Source organism: Erythrolamprus reginae, chromosome 3 (assembly GCF_031021105.1).
Source record: "Erythrolamprus reginae isolate rEryReg1 chromosome 3, rEryReg1.hap1, whole genome shotgun sequence".
In the NCBI taxonomy this organism is placed as follows: Eukaryota; Metazoa; Chordata; class Lepidosauria; order Squamata; family Dipsadidae; genus Erythrolamprus; species Erythrolamprus reginae.
In genome coordinates, this window is record NC_091952.1 from 44,037,589 (window position 1) to 44,064,442 (window position 26,854).

The 26,854-nt window shown below is 40.9% G+C and overlaps 1 protein-coding gene across 1 annotated transcript in view; it reads left to right on the forward strand.

Moving 5' to 3' along the window:
* The first annotated feature begins 524 nt into the window (after positions 1-524).
* ERI3 (ERI1 exoribonuclease family member 3) overlaps positions 525-26,854 on the forward strand; it is a 320,745-nt gene continuing 294,415 nt past the window's right edge. Inside the window, exons 1-2 of the mRNA XM_070745043.1 lie at positions 525-594; positions 17,699-17,970. Coding sequence (XP_070601144.1) covers positions 17,722-17,970 — 249 coding nt within the window. The 5' untranslated portion in view covers positions 525-594; positions 17,699-17,721. The remainder of the gene's footprint in view (positions 595-17,698; positions 17,971-26,854) is intronic.

Sequence of the window (26,854 nt, forward strand, 5' to 3'; positions counted from 1 at the left end):
GTCCAAATATAATTGTGAAGATCTCCCAGACTTCTAAAGCAAGCTGGAAGGTGCACAGAGAAAGATGGAATGCAAATACAGTACTTCTTCTGCATAATCTGACATCTTCAGATGAATTCAGTGAGACATTTTACCATGAAACAGCTATTGGTGAATACATGTGTGTGTGTGTGTGTGTGTGTGTATAATTCACACAACCAGCAACTTTATTGATTAAAATACTCAGAATCAAAAGCAAAATATTCCGAAGGCTAAATGTTGACAATGAATGATAACATTCGTGACGTTAAGGCAGCCTTTGTGCGACAACGCCAACCCGAGCAGCTTTCCTTCCTGAGCCAACTCCTCAGAGAGCGGAAGATTCCAACACGCTACCTGCGGAATCCCTCCCCGCCTCCCTCAGACAAGGATTCAAAACCCCCCAAAAAACTACGTATCCCACAATGCCAGAAGACGCAAGAGGCGCGCGGCAATATTTTTTTTCACGCGCATGCCCGCAAACCAAGAAGCCCGCCCCCTAGGGCGGGAACCTCCGTCGGGGTTGGCTGACACTGCTGTCGTTTATATTGAGTTCGAGGGTCAGAGGGCGCGAAGGTGAGTGGCTGCTGTTGGGGACTCGTGGTGCTGAGGGATGGGGGTGACCGGGGCTATCCTGGGGGCGGGGGTGGCCGGGGGTTGACTGACTGGTGAATGCCTGAGTGGCGAGGATGGGAAGGGCCTGCCGGTTGGGACTCTGGCGGCCTAGGTGGGCCCTGAGGCCAAGATTGGGGGGCGCGGTGTAGGATGCGTTGGTGGGGGGGATGGAGCTCGGCCTGCGGTGACGGATTTTACGAATCCCCGCCGATTCTGGGATGCGGAATGGCCAGCTTCGCTGCTTAGCGCTGGTTGGGGCCGTGTTGGGAGGGAGGTTGCAGCAGCTCAGTTAACCGAATCGAGAGAAGCGATGAATTGGGAGGTGGAGGTACGAGGGAAAGACTCAATGAGGCCTGGCTGGCAAGTTGCACTGGGGGATCCCGGGGCTGCACTAAGCCGAAGGTTTATGGAACCAAAAGGGAAATAAAGCTATATGGGAAGGAACAGCTGTGGCTTGTGGGGAAGGGATGGGTGTACTTGGTCCGAGATTCTGTTAATGGCTAACGTCTTGATGTGATGATATTTATTTATTTTATTTATTTGTTTTGTCACGTACTTGGTGGTATACAAAGATATAGTATTTATATACATGATACTAGTAAAAGAGAAACATTAGGACAGGGGACGGAAGGCACTCTGGTACACTTATATTGGTTGCACTATTTATCAGTTTTAGAGGGGAAGACTGTTCAACTCCCTGTGCTTTGCTCCAGAAGTTCTCTGAAATTCAGGCTGTGGGAATAAAAGGACAAGTAATTGAAAGGCAGTTGCTCAGGTGCATGGGCAAGAATGGAGTTTAGATCTCAACCAGAAGTGATGCACCTGGTTTTTTTTTGGGGGGGGGGGGTCATGGCTGGTGTGAACATGTTAAATATGAAAAGTCTTGTCTGAGTGAAGATTAAAACTCAAAAAAGAGAGATGAGTAGTTTATTTAATTTGTTTTTCTGCACATCAGAACTACAAGACACAAGGACAGCCCCCCCCCCCCCCAAAAAAAAAAAGCCATTGTCATTGGCAACCTTCAGGCTTGAAAGAGTATGGTATCATTCCCTGGAAAGAGTTCCTTGAACAGCATCTAGTATGGCTAAAAAGGTCAATCTGAGAGTGGCAATCTCTTCCACACTGAGGGCGGATCCATTCTGTCCCCTGCCTGGCCCCCAGATTTCGCTGGTTCCAAGACTGCCTCTTTGCCTTGGCCTGCTGGACAAGTGTCTTTTCGAAATGGAGAAGGCCATGCTGCGTCTTTAACCCCCAATTTCATCACTCTGCTAAGCAACTGATTCCCATAACACTGTCAAATTAACCACTAAGACTGTATTCTTCTTCTCATATAAAACAATATAAGTTGTAAAGATACAGCAATATAAATACACAGCAACTGAGTCCATAGAGAGGGGCAGCATATAAGTCCAATAAATAAATAAATAATAAATATGGATATAACCATAAGTGGGAAGGAATCTCTTCCCACTTTTGGTTATATTCATGTTGCTTGTATCTTTACAACGTATATTGGGTTTTTTTGTTTCCTAGTATGATTTGATTGCTTATTAGTATCCTGTGACTATCACAAAGTGTTGTATCTTATGATTCTTGATGAATATATTTTATTTTTTCTTTACATTGAAAGCATATGCATCAAAGACAAATTCCTTCTATGTCCAATCACACTGGGCCAATAAAGAACAGTATTCTATTCAAGAGCATGGTTGGTGGAAATATACCATGCTAATAGTTTCCCTTTTAAACAATAAACTTAGTATTTGGGGTTGTAAATTGGAAAATAACATAGATAATGTGGATAGAAGTATATACTGTATATATGATCTTTGAAAGAAAGTATGGTTTCTGGAGAAATGCAGTGATGAAGATATTGAGTAGGCTGTAATCCTAAAGCATTTATTAGGCAGTAAATCTCATTACCAGTAGGATCTCCTTGGCAATATTGTATTCACAGGATGCACTCTTTAAAGACTTGGAAACAGAAATCTTATTAAAATATATCTGTTACTGTACTGATAGAAAAATGTGAGCTTGCTTTGTGTTAAATATGCCAGACTAAACATCTAATTTAGATACAAGACTTAGATTATTTCCTCTGCAAATAAATATTTGTCCTTCACTTAAAAGAAGCCTTAATTTTTTTAAAAATTGTCCATTTGGTAACTACCCAGGCATACAAATCTCTTGAATATGGAATCAGAGCTCCCAGAATGGATGTTATTAGAAATCCATGTGGGGAAGGATAATTTTTTTATTCATGACCAAAAATATTTTGTGATTTAAGGTTGAAATATTGTGTTCATCATGTATGTTTACCTAGGTTAGTGATGGCAAACCTTTCCCCCCTCATGTGCTGAAAGTGTGCATGCATACACTGTTGCTCATGAGTGCCCACACACATGCTCCTCCTGCATGTCCCGCCCTCTGCACAAGCATGTGCGACACACCACACACGCATCGCCCATACCTCCCATTCCCAAACAGCGGTGGGAGCGGGGAAAAGCATCCCATCCCCAAACATAGCTGGGGGCGGGAAGCCTCTTTCACCAAAAGGAGCTGGGGGGGGGGGGTGTTGGGAAGCCTCCCATCCCCAAATGGAGCTGGGAATGGGGAAAAGCCTTTCATGCCCAAACAGTGCTGGGGTGGAATCTCCAGAGATCTAGGAAGGCACAGGCTGTAGAAAGTGAGGAGAAAGCATAAGCTTGTCTGACCTGAAAATCAGCTGGCTGGCAGGAGGCATTCGTGTATGTGCAGAAGAGTTGAGCTGGTCAAGAGCTTGTGCCTGCAGACAGGGCACCACATGCTGCAAGCTTGCCATCACGGACCTAGGCCATCTGATTAGCCATGGTACATTTTTCTTGTATCGTGTTATGGTCATTGTTTTCCACTGCTAAGTTCTTATACATGAATATTTTTATCAAATCTTCCTTTTCTGAAAAATAATGAATTTATAATATTAAATTTACATAAGAGTTTATCTCATCATATCTCATGGATCCATCCTAATGTACACTAAGATATATTGTGGTTGCTTGCTCTTTTTTGCCCTCAAATTTTGATTATTAATTCTTATTGTACTTTATTTATGAATAAAACATTATGAGGTATTCAAACAATGTTAAAAACTTGGCCAGTATAATTTGTAATCTACCATTTTAAATGACTGAAGATTTGAAAAATGAAATTCAATGCTGAAAAAAGTAAGGCATTTCATTTAGGCAAGAAAAACATAACGCACAGGTACAGTATATCTGAAATATTGCTCAACAATAGTAACTCTGAAAGGGCTCTTGAAGTCCTAGTGGACAACTATTTAAATATGAACCAGCAGTGAGGAATGCTGTTGATGTAGTTTACTTGGACTTCAGTAAGGCATTTGACAAAGTAGACCATAACCTGGAAGTGGAAGTGATGTGCCGGTGCCTGGAGGCTGTTGGGGTCTGGATGGGTGTCAACAGACTCAAGCTCAACCTGATAAGATGGAGTGGCTGTGGGTTTTGCCTCCCAAGGACAATTCCATCTGTCCGTCCATCATCCTGGGGGGGGGGAAATTATTGACCCCCCCAGAGAGGGTTCGCAACTTGGGCGTCCTCGATTCACAGCTAACATTAGAAAACCATCTTTCAGCTGTGGTGAGGGGGGCGTTTGCCCAGGTTCGCCTGGTGCACCAGTTGCGGCCCTATTTGGACCAGGAGTCACTGCTCACAGTCACTCATGCCCTCATCACCTCGAGGTTCGACTACTGTAACACTCTACATGGGGCTATCTTTGAAGAGTGTTCGGAAACTTCAGATCGTGCAAAATGCAGCTGCGAGAGCAATCGCGGGCTTCCCTAGGATGCCCATGTCACACCAACACTCTTCAGTCTGCATTGGTTGCTGATCAGTTTCCAGTCACAATTCAAAGTGTTGGTTATGACCTATAAAGCCCTTCATGACATCGGCCCAGGATATCTCAGAGACCGCCTTCTGCAGCACGAATCCCAGCGACTGGTTAGGTCTCACAGTGTTGGCTTTTTCCGGGTCCCGTCGACTAAACAACGTTGTCTGGCGGGACTCTTCTCTGTGGCGGCCCCGACCCTCTGGAACCAGCTCCCCCCAGAGATTAGAATTGCCCCCACCCTCCTTGTCTTTCGTAAACTTAAAACCTACCTCTGCCGCCAGGCATGGGGGAACTGAGATATCTCCCCCGGGCCTATACAGTTTATGCATGGTATATTTCTGTGTATGTTTTGTTTTTTAATAAGGGGTTTTTAGTGACTTTTAATTATTAGATTTGTTATACATTGTTTTATTGTTGTGAGCCGCCCCGAGTCTATGGAGAGGGGCAGCATACAAATCTAATTAATAATAATAATTATTATAATAACCTACTACTAGATAAAGTAGAAAAATGTGGGATGGACAGCAATACCACCAGATGGATTCAAAACTGTCTAACCAACCGCACTCAATCTGTAGTGGTCAATGGAACTGCAGTGGAGTACCCCAAGGCTCTGTTTTAGGCCCAGTACTCTTCAACATCATCAATGACTTGGACAAGAGGCTAGATAGATGGGGAACTCACAAATTTGCAGATGACACCAGGAATAATCAACTCTCCGAAAGATAGGCTCAAGATACAGAAGGATCTTGGCAGACTTGAACATTGGGTGCTATCAAACAAAATAAAATTCAGTAGTGAAAAAATAAGGTTCTACATTTAGACAAGAAAAACAAAATGCACAGGTACAATATATGTTGTAACTTGCTCAACGGTAGTAACTGTGAGAGGGATCTTGGAGTCCTAGTGGACATCATTTAAATATGAGCCAGCAGTGCGCAGCAGCTGCCAAAAAAGCCAACACAGTTCAAGGCTGCATTAACAGAGACAGAATCAAGATCACCAGAAGTGTTAATACTTCTTTATAATGCCTTGGTAAGGCCACACTGCATTCAATTTTGGTTGCCACGATCTTAAAAGGATGTTGAGAAGCTAGAAAGAGTGCAGAGAGGAGCAACAAAAACGATTAGGGGACTGGAGGCTAAAACATGAAGAACGGTTGCAGGAACTGGGTGTTTAGTTTAATGAAAAGGACAAGGGGAAACATGATAGCAGTGTTCCAATATCTCAGGGGTTGCCACAAAGGAGGAGTCGGCCTATTCTCCAAAGCAACTGAGGGTAGAACAAGAAGCAATGGGTGAAAGGAGAAAAGTAACTTAGAACTAAGGAGAAATTTCCTGACAGTTAGAGCAAGTGGAACAGCTTGCCTCCAGAAGTTGCGAATGTTCCAACACTGGAAGTTTTTAAGAAGATGTTGGATAACCATTTGTCTGAAGGTAGTGTAGGGATTCCTGCCGAAGCAGGGGGATTGGACTAGAAGACCTCCAAGATCCCTTCCATCTCTATTATTTTATTCACAAAAAACAGCAATACACAACAAACGAGATTGATATGCTGCATTTTGTAGCACAATATCATCAGTCAAACTTCCAACTCTGTTGTTGTTGTTGTTGTTGTTGTTGTTATTATTATTATTATTATTATTATTATTATTATAATACACTGCTCAAAAAAATAAAAGGAACACTTAAACAATACAATATAACTCCACAAATAAAAGGAACACTTAAACAACACAATACAACTTAGGAAGCAACACTGATTGACAATCAATTTCACATGCTGTTGTGCACATTCAACTTTGTACAGAACAAAGTATTCAATGAGAATATTTCATTCATTCAGATCTAGGATGTGTTATTTGAGTGTTCCCTCCTTTGCGTGGGCGGCGGGGAAACCCGGATCTTCGGCTCCTCGCTGCTGCAGCGCTGCCGAGCAGATCAGCTGCTGGGCAGCGGAAGGAACCTTCCCTGGGTCTTCCCAGGTGCGGAAGTAAAAACACCATCTGCGCATGTGCGGCCATGGAAAAAAAGGGCGCGCATGCACAGATGGTGTTTTTACTTCCGCACCACTATATCGCGGAAAATCGATTATCGCGAGGGGTCTTGGAACGGAACCCTCACGATAATCGAGGGATCACTGTATATATTTTAGATAAATTTGGCTGTTTCCTTCTTTACAAATATCTTGGGGTCTTTTTGAGGACAAAACTAGCTTTTCTTTTAGAAATCTGGATATTTCCAAATTGATAAATAAATCTGATTACTCTAATGATAATGTTGAATTCTACTTTATCTACAGTGTATAGGATGGAATAGTTTGCACACTCAAAAGTATTTGTTGAATGAAAGACTTTATATTCTAATGCCTCAAAGTGCATTTTAATAATAAGTATCTTCAAGTAAATTTGGGTATTATATGCTGTATTGTTATTTTTTATATAAATATTGATAAAACAAGAAAAATAAAATAAAAGTCAAAGATAATTATAAATTACATTAAAAAATTACAAACAGGTCTTAAAAACAAAAAGCCACAACAGGAAAAAGAAGGCTTAATGCAGTAATTTTCAACCTTTTTTGAGCCGCAGCACATTTTTTACATTTACAAAATCCTGGGGCACACCACCAAGCAAAATGACACAATCTAACACTCTAACACAGTACATATTATACATATAGTTAATATAGTTTCTAAAGGTATTTATACTCACTTAGTGTGAAACCTGGGACTGTTTTGATGAACACAAAAGGGATAGTCTGGCAGGAATGGTAGTTTGGGGACCCATGTTTAATTTCCCCATGGCACACCTGACCATGTCTCACGGCACACTAGTGTGCCACGGCACACTGGTTGAAAAACACTGGCTTCATGTATTGTTATTACACTTAGCAATTAACAATTTTATTTATATAAAACATAATCAAGTATGTATATATTAATTTCCAATATATATTTTCCTATCATTATAGTATGTGCTGTATCTGATGTAGAATCTTATAGAATCTCATCATTTTATTCTTCTGTCATTTAAAATCCAAACAGAATAAAAGATATGACAATTGATAGTGTTTTGCTTCGACTATATGAGTCTCCCCTAAACAATTAAGTTGTCATTCATATATTTTTCAGCTTCTTCAGCCATTTTTATTTGTTTAATTTGTATTCTTGAAACATTTTGCAGCTACTTACAAACTTCAATTATTTGATAAAGAAGCATGTTTTTCTATTTAGCAAGATATGAGTTTTATATCATTGCAAGACTTCCCCCCCCACATAGGGTATCAACTATAACCTTCAACCACGTTTCATTTAGATTTAACAATCTAAATCTTCCTCGTTTGCCAAGAACTTTTTTACCACACTTTCTATTAACATTTGCTTAGACTTACTGTAGATGATGTAATCTCATATTGTATATTCATTCAAAATTTGGCAGTTACATTGCCTGGAATTTTGCCTGGAAGCTTAACACTGCTTTGCCTGGAATTTGTCCTGGTCTGAAGTAGCTTCTTAGTCTTCTGTATATTAGTGACATATGTTATACAAAGTGGCTGTCATTTTTGGTTAATATTAACCAGAATTAGAAAATGTATTGTATTGAAATGGTATTCATTTCTTTTCCAATTCTGTTTAATTAAAAAAAATACTAATACTAGCTGCCCCAAGTCTTCGGAGAGGGGTGGCATATAAATCTAATTAATAATAATAATAATAATAATAATAATAATAATAATAATAATAATAATAATTTACTCTACGCATCAAGAAGAGCCATAGTTTGTATGGATATAATGTTATCCATCTGTCACTCCTAGAAAGGAGTTGGGTTAGTTTAGTATCATACAAATTTGTCTAGCATTTTTAAAAAAATCAAAAACGGCATACTGTATACACTTTACATGCTATACTGATAACATAAAGCAATTGAACAGAAATATGTAACAGCTAATTACCGAATATAAAATATTGTCATGAATTAAAGTTTGATATGAATATTAATGACAATTCAAGGAATACAATCTTAAACATTAGGAAAAAATATTTTTAAAATCATATTTTTGTAACTGCTCATCTCATGTGCATCTCTGAGCAGCATACAAATATTTAGATGTATTTTCATTCCATATTTATTTTGTAATATACCTGCTTTGGCTTGTAGTGAATGATATTCATCATTAGATGAAAGTTGTCAATATGACTATTGTGTGACTATTGTAGAAGTTTAGTAATTATAAGCATAGAATTTATCAAAATATTATTAATAACATTAATTTATTAAACTTGTGTGCTGTTTTATTCACAGCGATTTGGGATAGTGCAAAACAGAAATTATAATTATAATATGGTGGAAAACGAGAACTATTTTGGGTGGATGCACATATTTGTGCTAAGATAGAATGTTATTTGCTATGAGAAAGCCAATCTGAATTTGAAATAGTTGTTTGTATGTTATGAAACACAAATATAGAATAGAGGGTTTGATTATGTTTAAATGATTTACTTTTGCCTTGATTTTCTATTCAGCCTAACCCTAAACTTTTGATCTAGTTCAAAGAAATGTAAATTAAGAACTTCTCATCTCCAAAACTGACTTTAGTTGGGTCAGCAAATCAAGTTTAAAACAGTCTATGGCTTATCATATAGTGTGAATAAAAAAATCAAAAATGGCATACTGTATACACTCTGTATACACTCTTGCATGTCATGGATTATAAAGGAAGCTACATTATTCCATCAGATTGCTAGGAGGGTATACTTTAAATCGCCCAATTTAATGTGAGAATTCTATCTCACAGGTTTATTTTAATCTTCACTATTTTGACTGAATCAGTGTAACATATTCTGAATATATTATATATTCAGATTCAAAAATTGCTGGATTAAATTGATCAATTTCTTCTGGCTGGTTTTGGCTCTTGGTCGTTTTAATAGAATAGATAATTTTTACTTAAATGCTAAATAAGGATTATCCATTTATTGGGCTTGGCTTTTAAGAACATTGCAGTATTTTATTGTGCTGTGCATAACAGGAATTATTTGTTTTGTTTTCATTCCTTTGAAAAAGTGCTGTGACTTCAGACTTAATTCATTGACCTGTATGATTTTATTCTACACTGTTATAGCTGCATAGAAGAATTAATATACTGATAATATTCTATCCAGACAAAAGAGAAGTATAATTCTTACTTTGAGCAGACAGCTGGTCCAGATAGTTTTTATGATCAGGATGCCTTTATATGCTTTTGGTCAATTTATCAGAGATGGATCTACTTCTTGTATGACCATAATTGATCATGACCATACATGTTAGGATATGGATTTGTTTGTATCTTGAAAATCTTATATTAGTTGCATTGATTGGTAACTGGACCATAATGGAGACAAAAACAATTATTTTGGATTTCCTAATTTTTATTAGTTTACTCTTTAGTCTGTCCTATCTTTTCATATAAAAATTGCAGAATTATTTATTTATTTATTTATTTTGTCCAATACACAATGAGGGTTTTAGTGGGTATATATCTATATACACATAGTAAAATACATGATGAAGGTTATAGAGGAGATACTCATAGTAAAATATCTCTAAGAAATACTGTAATAGAAAAGAAGATATAGCAATAGAACATATCAATAAAAGAATAGAAGAAGAGATATAGGAATAGAAGAAAGGTATAGGAGATATAGGAGAGCAATAGGACAGGGGACGGAAGGCACTCTAGTGCACTTGTACTCGCCCCTTACTGACCTCTTAGGAATCTGGATAGGTCAACCGTAGATAATCTAAGGGTAAAGGGTTGGGGTTTGGGGATGACACTATTGTCCACGCTTCGACAACTCGGTTACTGAAGTCATATTTTTTACAGTCAAGTTTGGAGCGGTTAATATTAAGTTTAAATAATGATTCAGAAAATACAACTGCAATTAATTTATCTGCTTTTTATGAAAAACCAGCTATTGGAATTATCTGCCTGATTTATATTACGTGTACAGATTTCATTTGTTTTATTATAAATCTACCTATAAAATTTAAATATTGGTATTATGTACAAAGATCCCATAAAGCTGAAATTTATTGGCTATTTTTTCACCATGCAAAAATTAGTTGCAAACCTGAGTATTATTAAGTGTTCATAGCTGCTAGGCAGATATTATATACTACTGTATATATAAGTCCTGGACCAGTCCCACTATTAGTGATGTGAAGTATGGCGTCTTCTTCAAGCCCTTGTTCTGATCTTTTTTCCATACAAATGTATATTTTTCCATTTCCCTCTCATCTCATTTTTTAAACAGATTCAAACTATAAGACAATCCTCCAGTCATTCTAAGTAAAGCATAAGCTAATATCATGGCTTATTTGAACCAGAGTTTATCAGGGCTGAATCTTGTAATCTAATTTCTGTGCCAGTGTTCAGACTTAATTTAAGGGGTTATTAATGCATTAAATCAGTTTTTCCTGCTAAAATAGAAGTTTAGCAAGAGCATCTTCAAAATTTATATTGGTATGCCATGGTCATATGCTACAGAAATAGAGAAAGAAAACAGTGCTATAGGACAATGTATTTTTCTAGATAATGTTATTTCAACACATTACTTTTTTTTACAATATCTATAGTAGTTTCTATGGAAAGCTTGGTGATGGTGCTTGTAAAAGCGTTTTAAAAAAATATGCTTTTATACCAAATAACTTGTCCCTACTTAATAGGTGTAAGTGGCATTATTTCTAGAATGTGTCCTTTTAACCAAATGCTAGACTTTAAAAAAAAGATATACAAGCTTCTTATACTAAAACAGTTAAAAGGCAAGTTATACAAGGGAAAGAGAACCTTGAAAACCAGAACAATTTTGCAGTGTCAGATGGAGAGGTATCATTTTAATAGGATTTCAGTAACAATCCTTCTCCCGCCCAGGAAACTTTGGTACTATTTTGATATTGTTAAAATAAATTATGCTGTAAATGTTAATGTTTGTAATAAGTAGTTTTCAACAGATCAGCAAAATATCATGCACCCTGTTGCGAGATTTATATATGTCCTACATTGTATTATAATATGGTTTTAGATTTAGCTGAGCATGTTGTGTAAATACAGAGTTATATCCAAACCAAAATAAATCTTGGTTCAATATACAGTGATCAAAGCAAACCAGAACTTTTTATCATATGTGAATGATTTTTTTCATTCTTAAAATTAATCTGATTTTGAGACGGTAGGACAAAGGAATCAGGTTCTTATTTAGTACTACTTCAGAAGAAGTATATTTCCACAATTTTTTTTAAAAAGGCTACAATTTCAAATACATTTGTCCATATCTCTTCATTCTTGAGGCCACAGGGTGGGGATGGAAAAATCTGCTGTTACTCTTCAGGGCTGTATCGGTATAATGAAATGTGTAGGAGATGGTGTGATAGCCTACAATGAAATGGCAGTGTCCCAGGAAGCATATTCCAAAGAGGGTGGAGGGGAGGACAAAACAAGAGACAACACAGCCTGGAGCTAGATTGGAGATAGAAGAAGAGATTTAGGATAGCCATTGCCTAAAATCTCTTGGTATATTCACTAGGGTGAAAGTAATATCACCTCATCACCTCGAGGCTTGACTACTGTAACGCTCTCTACATGGGGCTACCTTTGAAAAATGTTCGGAAACTTCAGATCGTGCAGAATGCAGCTGCGAGAGCAATCATGGGCTTTCCCAAATATGCCCATGTTACACCAACACTCCGCAGTCTGCATTGGTTGCCGATCAGTTTCCGGTCACAATTCAAAGTGTTGGTTATGACCTATAAAGCCCTTCATGGCACCGGACCAGATTACCTCAGGGACCGCCTTCTGCTGCACGAATCCCAGCGACCAATTAGGTCCCACAGAGTGGATCTTCTCCGGGTCCCGTCAACTAAGCAATGTCGCCTAGCGGGACCCAGGGGAAGAGCCTTCTTTGTGGCGGCCCCGGCCCTCTGGAACCAACTCCCCCAGAGATTAGAACTGCCCCCACCCTCCTTGCCTTTCGTAAACAACTTAAAACCCACCTCTGCCGCCAGTCATGGGGGAATTGAGATCCTCTTTCCCCCTAGGCCTTTACAATTCTATGCATGGTATGTATGTATGTATGTTTGGTTTTTATATTAATAGATTTTTAATCATCAATACCAAATTACTATTGTACACTGTTTTATTGTTGCTGTTAGCCGCCCCGAGTCTCTGGAGAGGGGCGGCATACAAATCCAATAAATAAATAATAAATAAATAAATAAATAAATATATCTTTAGTCTGGCAAGATTCTGTCTATATAGTGTGAGTAAATAAAATAATTGAACTTTGGCTATGTATTCTTACATTATATTCTTGATCTGAACTTGGCAACAAGAACTTTTAATAAATTCAAGTATGACTCATGAGATCACAATCAAATATAATTTTATTTCTCTTACCATTTTCTAAGCTATTAAAATAAATACAATGCAAGGACATATACTGTAGCTCTACTTCACTTCTTTTGTGGATTGTACTTGGAGGGAGAGAGGGCTGTGTGTTTTGGCCCAACTTGTGGACCTTTTCGGACTGTAGTCATACAATATGACCTACAATAAATCTAAAATTTTTCATAATTCTATGAGGAGATGAAAAGTTTCTGGTTAAATGAACAATACCTAATATGCAGTCAGAACTGAAGAAGCTTCTTGGATGAGGTGAAATATTTTCCAGGAAAAACCCCCCAAGAAAGTCCAATTGCTTTTCAAAAAGCACCTTGATTGAGAATCACCATAGACATTTACAATCCATTCTTAGGACGTTACTTTTCTTAGGAAAAGTAATAATGGTGTGGTATTTTCAGAAGTTATACCCTTTCTAATTATTATTATTATTATTATTATTATTATTATTATTAATAAGATTTGTATGCTGCCCCTCTCCGTAGACTTGGGGCGGCTCACAACAATAACAAAGACAATGTAAAAACAAATCTAATAATAAAAAAAAAACACTAAAAACCCCATTATTAAAAGCAAACATACACACAAACATACCATGTATAAACTGTATAGGTCCCGTGGGAGATGTCTCAGTTTCCCCATGTCTGACGGCAGAGATGGGTCTTAAGAAGTTTACGAAAGGCAAGGAGGGTGGGGGCAGTTCTAATCTCCGGGGGGAGCTGATTCCAGAGGTTTATGCTTTGACTAGACTTCCAAAATCTCTGGAAGTTATTTTGTAGCCCTTTCTAGTCTTTAAGAATATCAAGAATAGTAGTGGATTGGATGGTACGTGATCTCTCTTAAATGGTGGTCCACTGGTGTGTAAGCACATCAATATCACTTAAATCCAAATTTATAATTTAACAAAATACCCAAACTTTGATTCTCATTTGATAGTACAGATGGCTTGATAATAGTACTTTCTACCTATTTAAACAGAATTAATAATTTCATTTTATTCTGCAATGATCTGAATCTTGAGTTCTGCACTCAGTTTTGGATTGCACAGTTGAAGATGATTCAGACAAACTAGAATAGCTTCAGAGAAAAACAGCAAGGATGACCAAGGGAATAGAAACTAAATTCCATGAAAGAATTGGAGGTACTTAGCCTTAGGAGAGGAAAATTGAGGATGATTATAATAAGCGCTCTTCAAATACCTTAAAGGGTACCACAAAGAGGAAGGCCAGGCCTTGTTCTCCATTACTTCAGAATGCAGGACATGATGTAGTGGATTTAAATTATAGAAAGGCTGTATCAAGTTAAATTCTAGTAATGATTTCAATAAGAGCAATTTTACAGCAGAACCAATTATGCAAAAGGTGTACATCCGTCACTGGATGTATTCAACCAGAAGCCGGACATCATCTGTCATAGAACCTTTAATTTGGTTTCTGGCACAGGACAAGGGGTTAGACTTGACGGTTTGAAAGATTTGAATTTATTGATTCTCTGTGAATATCGTTATGTGCAGAGCATTATATATCTGGCACCTGAAAGCATGTACCTAATATGTACACTTGATTTAAACCTACCTTTTACAATTACCACCAGTTCAGTCATACAGTCATTAATACAACTTTTTCAAATCCTGATTCCAGTTTTGTTGTATTATAATTTTCATAATATCCCAGGCAGTTGAAGAGGATATGGTTTGTCCCAAAACTTGGTGGGGGGAGAGCTCCAATAGTATCTAAAACTGAAAAATCGTGATCTTAAAAGCTCACTCGTGCAATTTGTTATGGATGGCTTGAGCAGTGCTAGGCACATAAAGCCATAAGGTAAATGTTCTGGTTCTGAGTTCCTATTTTATAAATCATTGCTGTGGAGGCAGTACATGCATGCTACTATTTATTAGACTGATTTGTATGATTTAAGGATTATATTAATCACATTTATATTGAAACTACTATTTTGAAATGGTGTTCAAAATGATATGAGCAATGATCAATTCCTCCCACCCCCATCCAATTGGACTGTCTCCCTAAAGAGTTTGGTGTAACATTCTTGATCCATTCTATGTTGTATCCTCCGGGGCAGTTTAGACTGGGAGAAAATGATTTCATATACGAATGGGGTTTTAAACCTGCTTTTCCCTGGTTTATGTACAATGTTCCCTCCATTATAACATATTGGCCCTAATAATTAATTCTGAACTTTATCAACCATTGTATTACCATAGTATTTAGTAGTCTGGTTTACTGATAGTTACCAATCTCAGTGAATGATATATTATTGTTGGAGTAGAGATTAACACTGGTTTCCAGCATGCATTTGGGAGGGACATGTATATCATACAATCCGCCATCATTTCTCCCTCCCTCCCTCCCCCTTAGGAGTGCCCTTCACTTAGTGTTGACTCCTAGCTACCGCCTGGGGCAGTTCTGAAGTTTTCTTCGCCACCTTTGGTTCACTACTGTCTCCTTCCTAGGAATAGTGCAAGGTTACCCAACTGAGCTGCTTAAGAATGGACTACAATATTTCTAGCTTCTAGTCTGGTACCTTAACCAACAGCTAAACTGGCTTTCATGTCTCTTTTAGTAATTTGATTATTGCACAGATTTCCTTAATATATGACCATATTGGAATCTTCCCATTATCCTTGCAAATGGTGATAGCCATTAAGCAACATGGCTTTTTTTAATGACTCCTACCGCCCAATCTCCCTATTGCAGTTGTTAAAATATGTCATGCATGTTGTTAAGCAGAACATGTGGTGTCTCAATTTGGGGGAGGCCGTGGGAGGATTAGTGCAGTTCAGACACATCTCCCAAGGCCTCCCCATCCCTGAGACACCCCTGGTCTGCTTCCCATAGCCCTTGAGTCTGCTTCTCCCCTTCCTGCCTGGATCTCTGCAGGCCTCAGCCTTCTTCCCCATTCCCACAAGGCTTAGACCTCCTCCCCACCAATCACGTATCAGTTTTGAAGAGTTCCGGAGCTCTAGGTTGCTGAACTGAGTATGTTAATTAAGTAGAATGGATTGCTTTGTCACATGGTTATGTGGTGCAGTTATGGAAATGGCTGCCATTTTCCAAGGGGCCACAGTTCAAGGTAACTGATAAATGGTGGTCACTTTTGGAATTAGCCACATGATGAAATGATCCTTTCTGCTTCCCTAATCCAATCTCTAATGGTCTTCAAAACATATAAATGAGGAGAAAGGTATGGAGTACGGTGGGCTGGGAAGCAGGCTCAAGGCCTGCAGGGATCCGGTAGAATAGGATGGTGGGAGAGATGCGCAGCGGGAGTTGGCTGTGTCCCTGTGATTGGTGGTAAATGTGAACAACTGTGGGCCACTGCAGCAGCTATAACTTTGGGACCAGGTCAAAAGTAGCTTTTGGGGAATCTGCTGTAATTTTGAATGGCTGCTATGTGACCGATCATTAAATGAAGACTCCATGTAGCTGCTTTGGATCCTATTTATGCAAAATATGCTAAAGTGCTTTAAATAAGTGATGTGATTAATAAAAGAAGACTTGGAATATTAATTGCAAAATTACAAAATCAGTGGCATTCATGAAAATTACTACAAAATGTTTTATAGGTGGTACTTAGCACCATTTAGATTGGCAAAAATATATCCAAATTCCAGTTTGAACTGCTGGAAATGCAAAAGAGAGTTAGATACCTTCTTTCATTAATTATTATTATTATTTATTAGATTTGTATGCCGCCCCTCTCCGCAGACTCGGGGCGGCTCACAACAGTGACAAAAACAATATATATTGACAAATCTAATAATTCAAATCTAAGATAACAATTACACATTTAAAAATCTAAAAGCAAGGAACCCCAAGATAAAAACATACATACAGTCATATCATGCACTAGAACTACATAGGCAGGGGGAGATGTCTCAGTTCCCCCATGCTTGATGACAGAGGTGGGTTTTAAGGAGTTTACGAAAGGCAAGGAGGGTGGGGGCAATTCTAATCTCCTGGGGGAGTTGGTTCCAGAGGGCCGGGGCCGCCACAGAGAAGGCTCTTCCCCTGGGCCCTGCCAAACGACATTGTTTTGTTGACGGGATCCGGAGAAGGCCCACTCTGTGGGACCTAATGGTGGGCCTGTCCCAAAGTTAAGGGTTTCTGGAAAAATGATACAAAGATGCTTACAAGAAATAATAGGCATGGAATTATAATTTACTCCAGAATGCTTTCTATTAAGAATTGGAAAAAAAATCCCCCCAAAATTCAATATTTAATAATCCATATAAAAACAGCAGCAAGGATTTGCTATGCACAATATTGGAAAAATAATGCAATAACATAAGAGTTATAGTTATAGATAAAATTTATAGATGTGCAGAAATGGATAGGTTGACGATGAAAATCAAGGGATTAAACAGCTCAGAATATTATGAAATTTGGAACAAATGGTATAATTGGATGGAAAAAAGAATTAAAAACCATGTGATATGTGAAAGAACATACGAAAAATGGAAATACGTAAATAGAAACAACATATGTAAATATATTCTAAATAAAAACAACAATAGTAGGTTATAGAATTGATATAACATGAGAAATTATTGATCGGTTATTGATCGGAGTAAAATGACTATGATTTCTTTTAATATGAAAAAGTGAATGAATAAATAAATTAAAAATAAAATAAAAATAAAACTAATTTCCTGCTTCTGTTCAAATAAATAAATGGAAGTTGTCTGTGTAGAGTGATTCCAGTTTCTTTTTCTTTTGAAGTTCCAGATGCTGCTAGGTGTTCAATGAGCACACTTCTCGGTTCAACAGCAGCAAGGCTTCACCTCAGATTGTTCCCAAGATTGAGGACCTCTCTGCTCTCCTTTCTGTTATTTAGAGTTTTCCAGAGGTACAGCGCCACTAAAACCGGGAAACTGGCTTCTCACGGCTTTGCTTCCATGGCAGCAATGTCATCCTTCCCCCCACAGAGGTATCATTACTTCCTAGTGTTGGATTTTGAGGCCACGTGTGACAAGCCCCAGATCCACCCTCAGGTAATTATTTGGCTTCAAACTTGTTTTTCTTTTCACAAAGGAATTGGTGGGACAAAAAAACTGTTTCGTTCTGCTGTGTTACCTCATATACTGTATCTTATTTATTTATTTATTTATTTATTTATTTATTTATTCTTTGTCCAATATACAATACATATGAAATGAAATAGACATTAAGTAGTATATATAGCAGTGGTCCCCAAACTACGGCCCGCGGGCCACATGCGGCCCACTGAGGCCATTTATCTGGCCCGCCAGTGAGTGACAAGAGCACAGGGAAAAGAGAGAGAGAAAGAAAGAAAGGGGAAAGAGAGGGAGGGAAGGAGAAGTGGAGAGGAATGAAGGAGGGGGGGAAGGAAGGAAAGGAGAAATGGAGGGAACAAGGAAGGAAGAATGAAATGGAGGGACAGAAGAAGGAAGGACTGTTTTGGGGGGGGGTTAATTTTTTTATTTTTTTCTCTCAACATACATTCAAACAACACAGTGTACCACCTAATTTTCCATGAATAAAATGTGGTGTTTTGTTAGTAACTGATATCAATCATCTTCTGAAGAATGGAGATCATTCCCGTTTTATAAATGGATACGATATTTGAGAGACCAACATGATTCCAGAGAGAGTGTTGCCTTTTGTTTTGTACAGCGCCCCCTTGTGTTTTCTCTTGCCAATTGATGATCCACTTGGTAATTTCTAGTTGGGTGAGGAAATCTCAGCGCTTTTGTGCCTTGCACGCTATGATTTTCTGAAAATGTATTTGAAGCTCTTTTCATTTTCTGTCTAATTTTCAGTGGTAACAAAGTTGGCAAATAACGTAGTATGTGGTATGACCATGCATCCTTATTTTCTGGATTCTGCAGAACAGTAGAATAATAACACCCTTAAGTAATCCCTTGTTTTCATTAGTTGCACTTAGAGGTTAAATGCAAGCTTAAAGATTTTTGTATTGCTTTAGAAATATGTTCCAGGTATATACACTTGCAGGATAAACTACGATTGTACTACTGTTTCAGTCAAACCTCACGCTCAAATGAGTAGTACATGTCTTTTTGAACACAATATGTTAGAAACTAGATAATTTGATCCACTTTTCTCTACTGCACGTTTCCAACATTCTACACCTAAAAATAATGATTTTTCATGTACAATGTACTGTAATATTGTTTAACTCATTTCCCTAATCTGTTCTCATTAAACATTTTTTATTTACTGAGTTTGAGGTAAGGATTTTGGCAAGTGTATAAGGAGGGGGTAGGGGAAGGAATATTTCTTATTGCATTTGGAGGGCCTTAAGTAAATAATATTACCTTTCCTTTTGATTACTATAAAAATGGAAGACAAAAGTCCAGTCCTGTACCATCCATGTTTTTAGCCTATAATTGTTAATCTTAATTTTAGTACTTTTAGCATTTTTTATATTTATGCTTTTATATTATTGTAAGACATGCAGAGTCAGTCTGACAGGGAGATGGGAACCATATAAGTTTAATACATAAAATAACTAAAAATAAAAATGAACAATGCATATGCATTTTCTAGTTTTTCTACAGAAAGGCAAATGAATAAAAAAACCAGAGTATTTGTTTGTATCTTGCATTGGTTATGCTTAATTTTAGTATTATTTGTAATCTGTATGAATACTTCTAATTTTATCTCTTAAGATTTTGAATTGGAAAATGTTGTTAAATAAAATTAGCCTTTCAGGTATTATGGTAAAAACTGCTTGCAGTTCTGGGTTTAAGTGGAGCTGTTTTTTGTGCATTGATTTTATCAGAGATTTGCATTTCTCCATAGTGGTGGAGATAGCATTCAGGAATTGGTTAACCTCGTCTGCTTAGCTGATTGGACTAAGTCTGTTAGAGCTATGAGGACACACCTCTGTTGCTTTTGACCCAGTCCCTCAGCTAGGACATCTGGCTGACTCCAGATCAGTAGTATATTCGCTCAGTCTCCTTCAGTGGTTCGAGTTTCAGCTCTAGCATCTGGAGGATTTCCATCTATATTTCACTGGACCCATTGGCGATTTCCAAGAGCTTTCAACTGCCAAAAATTGACTGTCAGAGCTTTGTGCTCCTTCATAACCTGACAGCACTTGAACTGTTGTGGCCAGGAGCCTAGTGCTCCACATTTGACAGGACTAGTCTGCTGCCATTCAGGAGCTTAGTGCTCTGGCATTGTGTGCTCTAGCTCCAGCTGACCAGTGCAGAAGCAAAAAACCGTCAAAAATCGGTGAAATCTCAGGGTCGTGTGCATCCTCGCATAAGATTTTGCTTCCTGTGCATGCACAAGAAGCAAATCTTGTGCCAGTGCGTGCACCCAAATCCCGCCTGCCCGCAACTGGAGGCCCTTCACCATTCACAACTACAATTCTACCTGGAGGACATTTTGTGCTTGGTGTGCCAGGGTGGACATTACTCCCATGGTTATTTCTATAGCCCAGATCCTGGAGTTCTAGCCCAGATCCAGGAGTCTCTCACCTGGCATCCCATGACCCACAGATTCATCTGTGGATTTCCCAGTGGTGCACATGTACCATACTTGGGACCTGTCCGAGGTCTTGAATTCCTTCACCAAGGCCTCTTACTGTTGTGGTTGGCTCTGGGCCAGTTCCTGCAGTGGGTAATTTGGATATTGGTTTACAGGAATTCTTGGGTTATCAGAGACCTGTTTTATTGCCAGCAGAATCAGACAGTGAAGTTGATTCACAGCAAGGAACAGACAGTGGGGGAGAGAAGTCAGACGGAGAGATGGGTGCAGCCAGCTCACCAGTCAGTGCTCCAATTAGTGAGTCATCAGAATCAGAGCAGGACTCACTTGTGGATGCCCGTGTGCGCAGGCTTATGAGAAGAAGGGACCAGCTGCGCAGGCATCTCCGAAGATAAGGGAGCATACCTGTTCAAAGGTGATTATGTTAATGTGTTTGATGATAAATTACGGGCATTGGGGAGTGTGCGTCTGGGCGTTTATCTGTTGGAGAAAGACTATTGCTACTGTTCGTATTATTCCAGGAATTCTACTGAACTTTGGACACTTCACAGTTAAATAACTCTTGTGGACTCGTTGGCATGGGTTGCTGTGGAGATTTACAGCTGCCTTATCTGCTCTGTTGTTTTGTCTTTTGCCGCATTCAAGGATTTTTTCCGTGTGAGAGAAATTTGGCTCACAAAACTGTTTTGTGTGTACTCACAAAACTGTTTGATAAACTTACTTTCATTTCTTCTGTGACTGTGTGTGTATTTGAATTGCATTCCAAACTCACTGGGGGCTAATTGTTAAGGGCCCGGCATAATGCCTACAAGCCTTTAAGATTGGCCAGCCTGGCTTCCTTTCATGTAAGCTAGCATTCCTTGACATATAGGCCAGGAGGGTGTCTGAACTGGCATCTTTATTGGTGTGGAAGAACCTGTGTGTTTTTCATTCAGATATGGTGACCTTGTGCTTGGACCCCTCTTTTGTTCTCAAGGTGAACACCTGGTCCTAGAGGGCTCAAGAGTTGATATTGCCTAACTTTTACCACAACCCACCCCACCCCTTGTAGAAGCGGTGGCACACCTTCAGTGTTAAACAGACTTCCACCCTAAGAAAAACAGAGTCCCTGTTTGTTTCATTCCATCTAGCCACGTTGGGTAACTGGATCACCCCTTTGACTGTGGGACGATGGCTTAAGTAATGCATTGCTAAGGCCTATGTACCGAAGGCCCTAGTACTACCGGACTGAGTAACTGCATACTCCACCAGGAGTGTGGCTACAACTCGATGTGGGCGATGCAGTCCTCTATAGAGGAGGTCTGCCGAGCAACAATTTGGTCCTCTCCATTCTTCTCCATCAAGAACTATAAATTGATCATCTTCGCCTTGGTGGAAGCAGCATTTAGAAGGTGAGTCCTTCAGAATGTCCACATGGAGCAGGGGACTTTGGACCAGACTATAGTCCACCTGTAAGGACAAGCCAGCTTTGGTATTTCCCATTCCTGGATGCTATCTACACCGCTATGGAGAAGGGGCATTGGTCTTACCTGATACGCTCCTTCTCATTGGGTGGAGATAGCATCCAGCCCCACCTAGATAACTGTCTGGTCCTGCATCAGTAAAGGAAGGAACTTAGATCAAGACACATCGAGTTTGTTATTTCATCTTTGCCAAAAGCTGGGGACCATTAGCAACAGAGGCATATCCTCACAGCTCTGACAGACTTAGTCCAATCAGCTAAGCAGACAAAGTCAATCCATTCCTGGATGCTATCTGCATTCAACGAGAAGGACCATATCAGTTAAGACCAATACCTCTTTACCACCTTGAGGCAATACAGTGATACCTCAAGATACGAACCGCTCGTCTTACGAACAACTCGTGATACGAACCCGGGGTTCAGAAAATTTTTGCCTCTTCTTACGAACTTTTTTCGAGTTACGAACCGGTGTTCGGAGACTGCTGGGAAGCCGCGCGGCTGTTTTAAAAGGTGACAGCCGGGCGGCGGGGCTTCCCAGCACCCCCCAACCCCGAACCCGGAAGTTCGGCACAAGTTCGGGGTTCGGGGGGGTGCTGGGAAGCCCCCCAGGCCGGCTGCGACCTTTTAAAACAGCCGCGCCGCTTCCCATCTGTCTCCTGAAGCCGAACGGCAAAGCCGAAATTCCGCGTTCGGCTTCAGGAGACAGATGGGAAGCGGCGCGACTCTTTTAAAAGGTCGCAGCCGGCCTGGGGGGTTTGCCAGCACCCCCCCGAACCCGGGTTCGGGGTTCGGGAGGTTGCTGGGAAGCCCCCCAGCCCGGCGGTCACCTTGTAAAACAGCCGGGCGGCTTTCCAGCAGCCTCCCGAAGCCGAACAAACCAGAACTTCCGCGTTCAGCGTTCGGAGGCTGCTGGAAAGTCCTACTTCTCCCCCCCAGCCAAAACCCCAAAGCCTGTTTGCTGCCACACGATTTAGCCAGGACAGGAGCGAAGTGACGTGGAGGAATGGTGAGCTGAAACCGGGCTGTTTTAGCTTTCCATCCCTTCACATCACTTCGCCGCTAAATCGTGTGGCAGCAAACATGCTTTGGGGTTTTGGCTGGGGGGGAGAAGTAGGACCTTCCTAACTCCCTCCCCCCCAGCCAAACCCCCAAAGCATGTTTGCTGCCACAGGATTTAGCGGCGAAGTGACGTGGATGGATGGAAAGCTGAAACCGGGCTGTTTCAGCTTTCCATTCCTTCACGTCCCTTCGCCGCTAAATCGTGTGGCAGCAAACATGCTTTGGGGGTTTGGCTGGGGGGGAGAAGAAGTAGGACCTTCCTAACTCCCTCCCCCCCAGCCAAACCCCCAAAGCATGTTTGCTGCCACAGGATTTAGCGGCGAAGTGACGTGGATGGATGGAAAGCTGAAACCGGGCTGTTTCAGCTTTCCATTCCTTCACGTCCCTTCGCCGCTAAATCGTGTGGCAGCAAACATGCTTTGGGGGTTTGGCTGGGGGGGAGGGAGTTAGGAAGGTCCTACTGCTTCCTCCCCCAGCCAAAAACACAAAGCCAGGCAGCCTCCAGCCGCCAAAGGAGCCTCCTGATTCTCCCCGCTTCTCTGTCCCGCTCATTACCCGTGTCCGGCAGAAGCTGCTGCCCGATTGCTCTTAGCCGGCGGGATGCAAAGTGCTGGGGTGGGTGGGGGTGTCCTGACAGCCCCCCCACCCCAATGCGAGCGGCGGGGAGTCACCCATGGCCGGCAGAAGATTACTCTTGCTGACCTGATGCCTCGCGGTGAAGCCGGGCAAGAGCGATCTTCTGCCGGCCATGGGCGACTCCCCGCCGCTCGCCCATGGCCGGCAGAAGATCGCTCTTGCCCGGCTTCCCCGCGAGGCATCAGGTCAGCATTCTGGACGGGCGGGCGGCGGGCGAGGATGGGGGAAGCCTCGCGGGGAAGCCGGGCAAGAACGATCTTCTGCTGGCCATGGGCGAGCGGCGGGGAGTCGCCCATGGCCGGCAGAAGATCGCTCTTGCTGACCTGCTGCCTCGCGGGGAAGCCGGGCAAGAACGATCTTCTGCCGGCCATGGGCGACTCCCCGCTGCTCGCCCATGGCCGGCAGAAGATCGCTCTTGCCCGGCTTCCCCGCGAGGCAGCAGGTCAGCATCCTCGGCGGGCGAGCGGCGGGGAAGCCGGCGGCTGTGGCAGCTGCTGCAAGAGGCTTCCCCACCTCCTCAAAGCAGCCTCCCAAACCCGAACTTTCGCTGAGAAGCCCCGCCGCCCGGCTGTCACCTTTTAAAACAGCCAGGGGGCTTCTCAGCAGCCTCCCAATGCCGAAGCCCCCAGGCTGTTTTAAAAGGTGACAGCCGGGCGGCAGCGGTTTTTTGCGGGTTTTTGTTGTTGTTGCACGGATTAATTGACTTTACATTGTTTCCTATGGGAAACAATGTTTCGTCTTACGAACCTTTCGTCTTACGAACCTCCTCCTTGCACCAATTAAGTTCGTATCATGAGGTATTACTGTATTATCAGTCAGTGTAACACTTTGGTCTGGAAAAAAAACCTTTTTTTAGTGTGCATAAAAACCGAAACATTTTTGAAGTACAGTGTTCCCTCGATTTTCGCGGGGGTTGCGTTCAAAGACCGCCCGCGAAAGTCGAATTTCCGCGAAGTAGTGGTGCGGAAGTAATAACACCATTTTTGGCTATGGACAGCCAAAAACTACCCCCACACACCCTTTTTCAAGGCAGCGCAAGGAGCCGGGCTTGAAGTTGGGGGCGGGGAGCGACGAAAGTGCGGAGGCCGGCAAAGATTGTTTTGAATGTCGGCTGCCCCCGCCTCCCGAGCGCCTCCGGCCCCCTCGCCGCTACCCCCTGCCTGCCCGATCCGCTCCTCTCACCGGCTTTCTTGGGACACGGGTCCTCCTGCAGCAGCGCTGGCGGCTATGGCTTCTCATCCTCCTCATTCGGCCGCTAGCCGCTCTGAGCGCTTTGAGAATGCCCGCCCCGCCCCTCTCACAGTCCTTTAGCTGAGAGCGCTTTCGTCTCAGCTATCAGCGAGGGGGCTGCCGGAGAGGCGGGGCAGGCGGTCTCACAGAGAGGGAGAGAGAGAGGGAGAAAGAGAGAGAGAGAGCAAGAGGGGGGAGAGTGGAAGGTAGAGAGAGAGAGACAAATGATAGAAAAAAGGGAGAAAAAAAGAGAAATGAGAAAATGATTGAAGCAGAGAATGATAGGAAAGAAAGAAAGAGAGAGAGAAGTGACTCTTGGTGATGACGTATGACGTCATCGGGTGGGAAAAACCGTGGTATAGAAAAAAAACCGTGGAGTATTTTTTAATTAATATTTTTTGAAAAACCGTGGTATAGCTGTTTCGCAAAGTTTGAACCCGCGAAAATCGAGGGATCATTGTATATTTAAACTTTATGAAATCCTGAAACATTGCTATGTTCTAATGGGACAATAGTGTCTGAATTACAAAGTAAGAAAGGCGCTCAGATGCCCTTTCATTTTGTGACAGATCCATCTGATTTTAGAAGTCATTCATAGGACATAACCTTGTTACAATTGGATGGAACAAGAGATGGGAGGCTTATGGTTTTCATTAACTTATTTCCACTAACTACAGAAAAATTGAAAGATAGTTTTTACTATTTTTGCTACTAATTTCGGCTCCTCTTTCTAGTTCAGTTTGAAGAATATCAATAATCTTGTGCTCTCCATTATTACATTTGGATCAAAAAGCTAGATAAATGACTTTGAAGATATGGCTTTTTCTGTAGTAGGTCATTTCATTGAAAGCAGCTTACCCAAAAGAATGAAATTTTACTTTTGCTTTTCAAACTCTTCTGTAGTCATCGGAATTTTGGAGGAAATACGGTTGATTTCTTAAAACTAATTTTACAGAAATAGTTTAATTTTTCTTTTACTTGTTTTTATATGCATCCCTGCAAAAATCTGTCAAAGATATAAATTGATATTACTACAATATTGTTGGATATGGGCTTGGTCTGCATCATTTTGATGCAAACTCTGATACAGGTAGAGCTGGTTTACAGCTGGCAGTTAAACTGGAGCATGAGTAGAATACAATTACTTTAGTTTTGAAGAGCTATGTTCCCCAAATCTTTCTGTAGCATGTAACAAGATGTGCTGTTGTAGCTTTGCTATATATTTTGAGGGTAAGAATGCTCATGAAAGTTGGAAATCATTCATTTAGATTTCTTCAGGAACTGTATTGGTATTGTTGCCTTTTTATGCAGTTCTCTATCCAGGACAATCAGCTTATATTTGTATGAAGCAGAGGCACTAAAAATACTTCATTCTCAATATGTTGCTAAAAATAAGAACTCATTAAAGTATTTTTTCTTTACTGTGAAGGTTTTTTTTAGTGTAAACCTTGAGAGCATATTTAGAGAAAGCAGCTGATAGGTGAATGACGCAGGTCTAAAGTAGCTTGTGATTTAAATGATATATAAGAAACTAGCTGAATACCCGCTACAAAACTACAGTAATACCTCATATTACGAACTTAATTGGTCCCGGAAGTAGGTTCGTAAGGCGAAAAGTTTGTAAGACGAAACATTGTTTCCCATAGGAAACAATGTAAAAGCGATTAATGCATGCAAAGGAAAAAAAATCACAAAATGGCACTCCGCTGGGCGCCGCTGCCCAGCTGTCACCTTCTGATACAGCCGGGGGGGCTTCTCGGCGTTCTCCCAAACACCAAACCCGGAAGTTCGGGTTCGGGTTCCAGAGGCCGCCAAGATGCGCCCGGCTGTTTCAGAAGGTTACAGCCGGGCGCCGCTGCCTGGCGGAGCGCCGTTTTTGTGATCGACGGCGGCATTTTCAGCCAATCTGGAGGCTTTCCAGGAAGGATGTCTTCGTGACGTCAAAGCTCTGCCGATGGAATTTCCTATTGGGATTCCCCACCTCCTTTCCAGCTTCCAGATCGGCCGAAAAC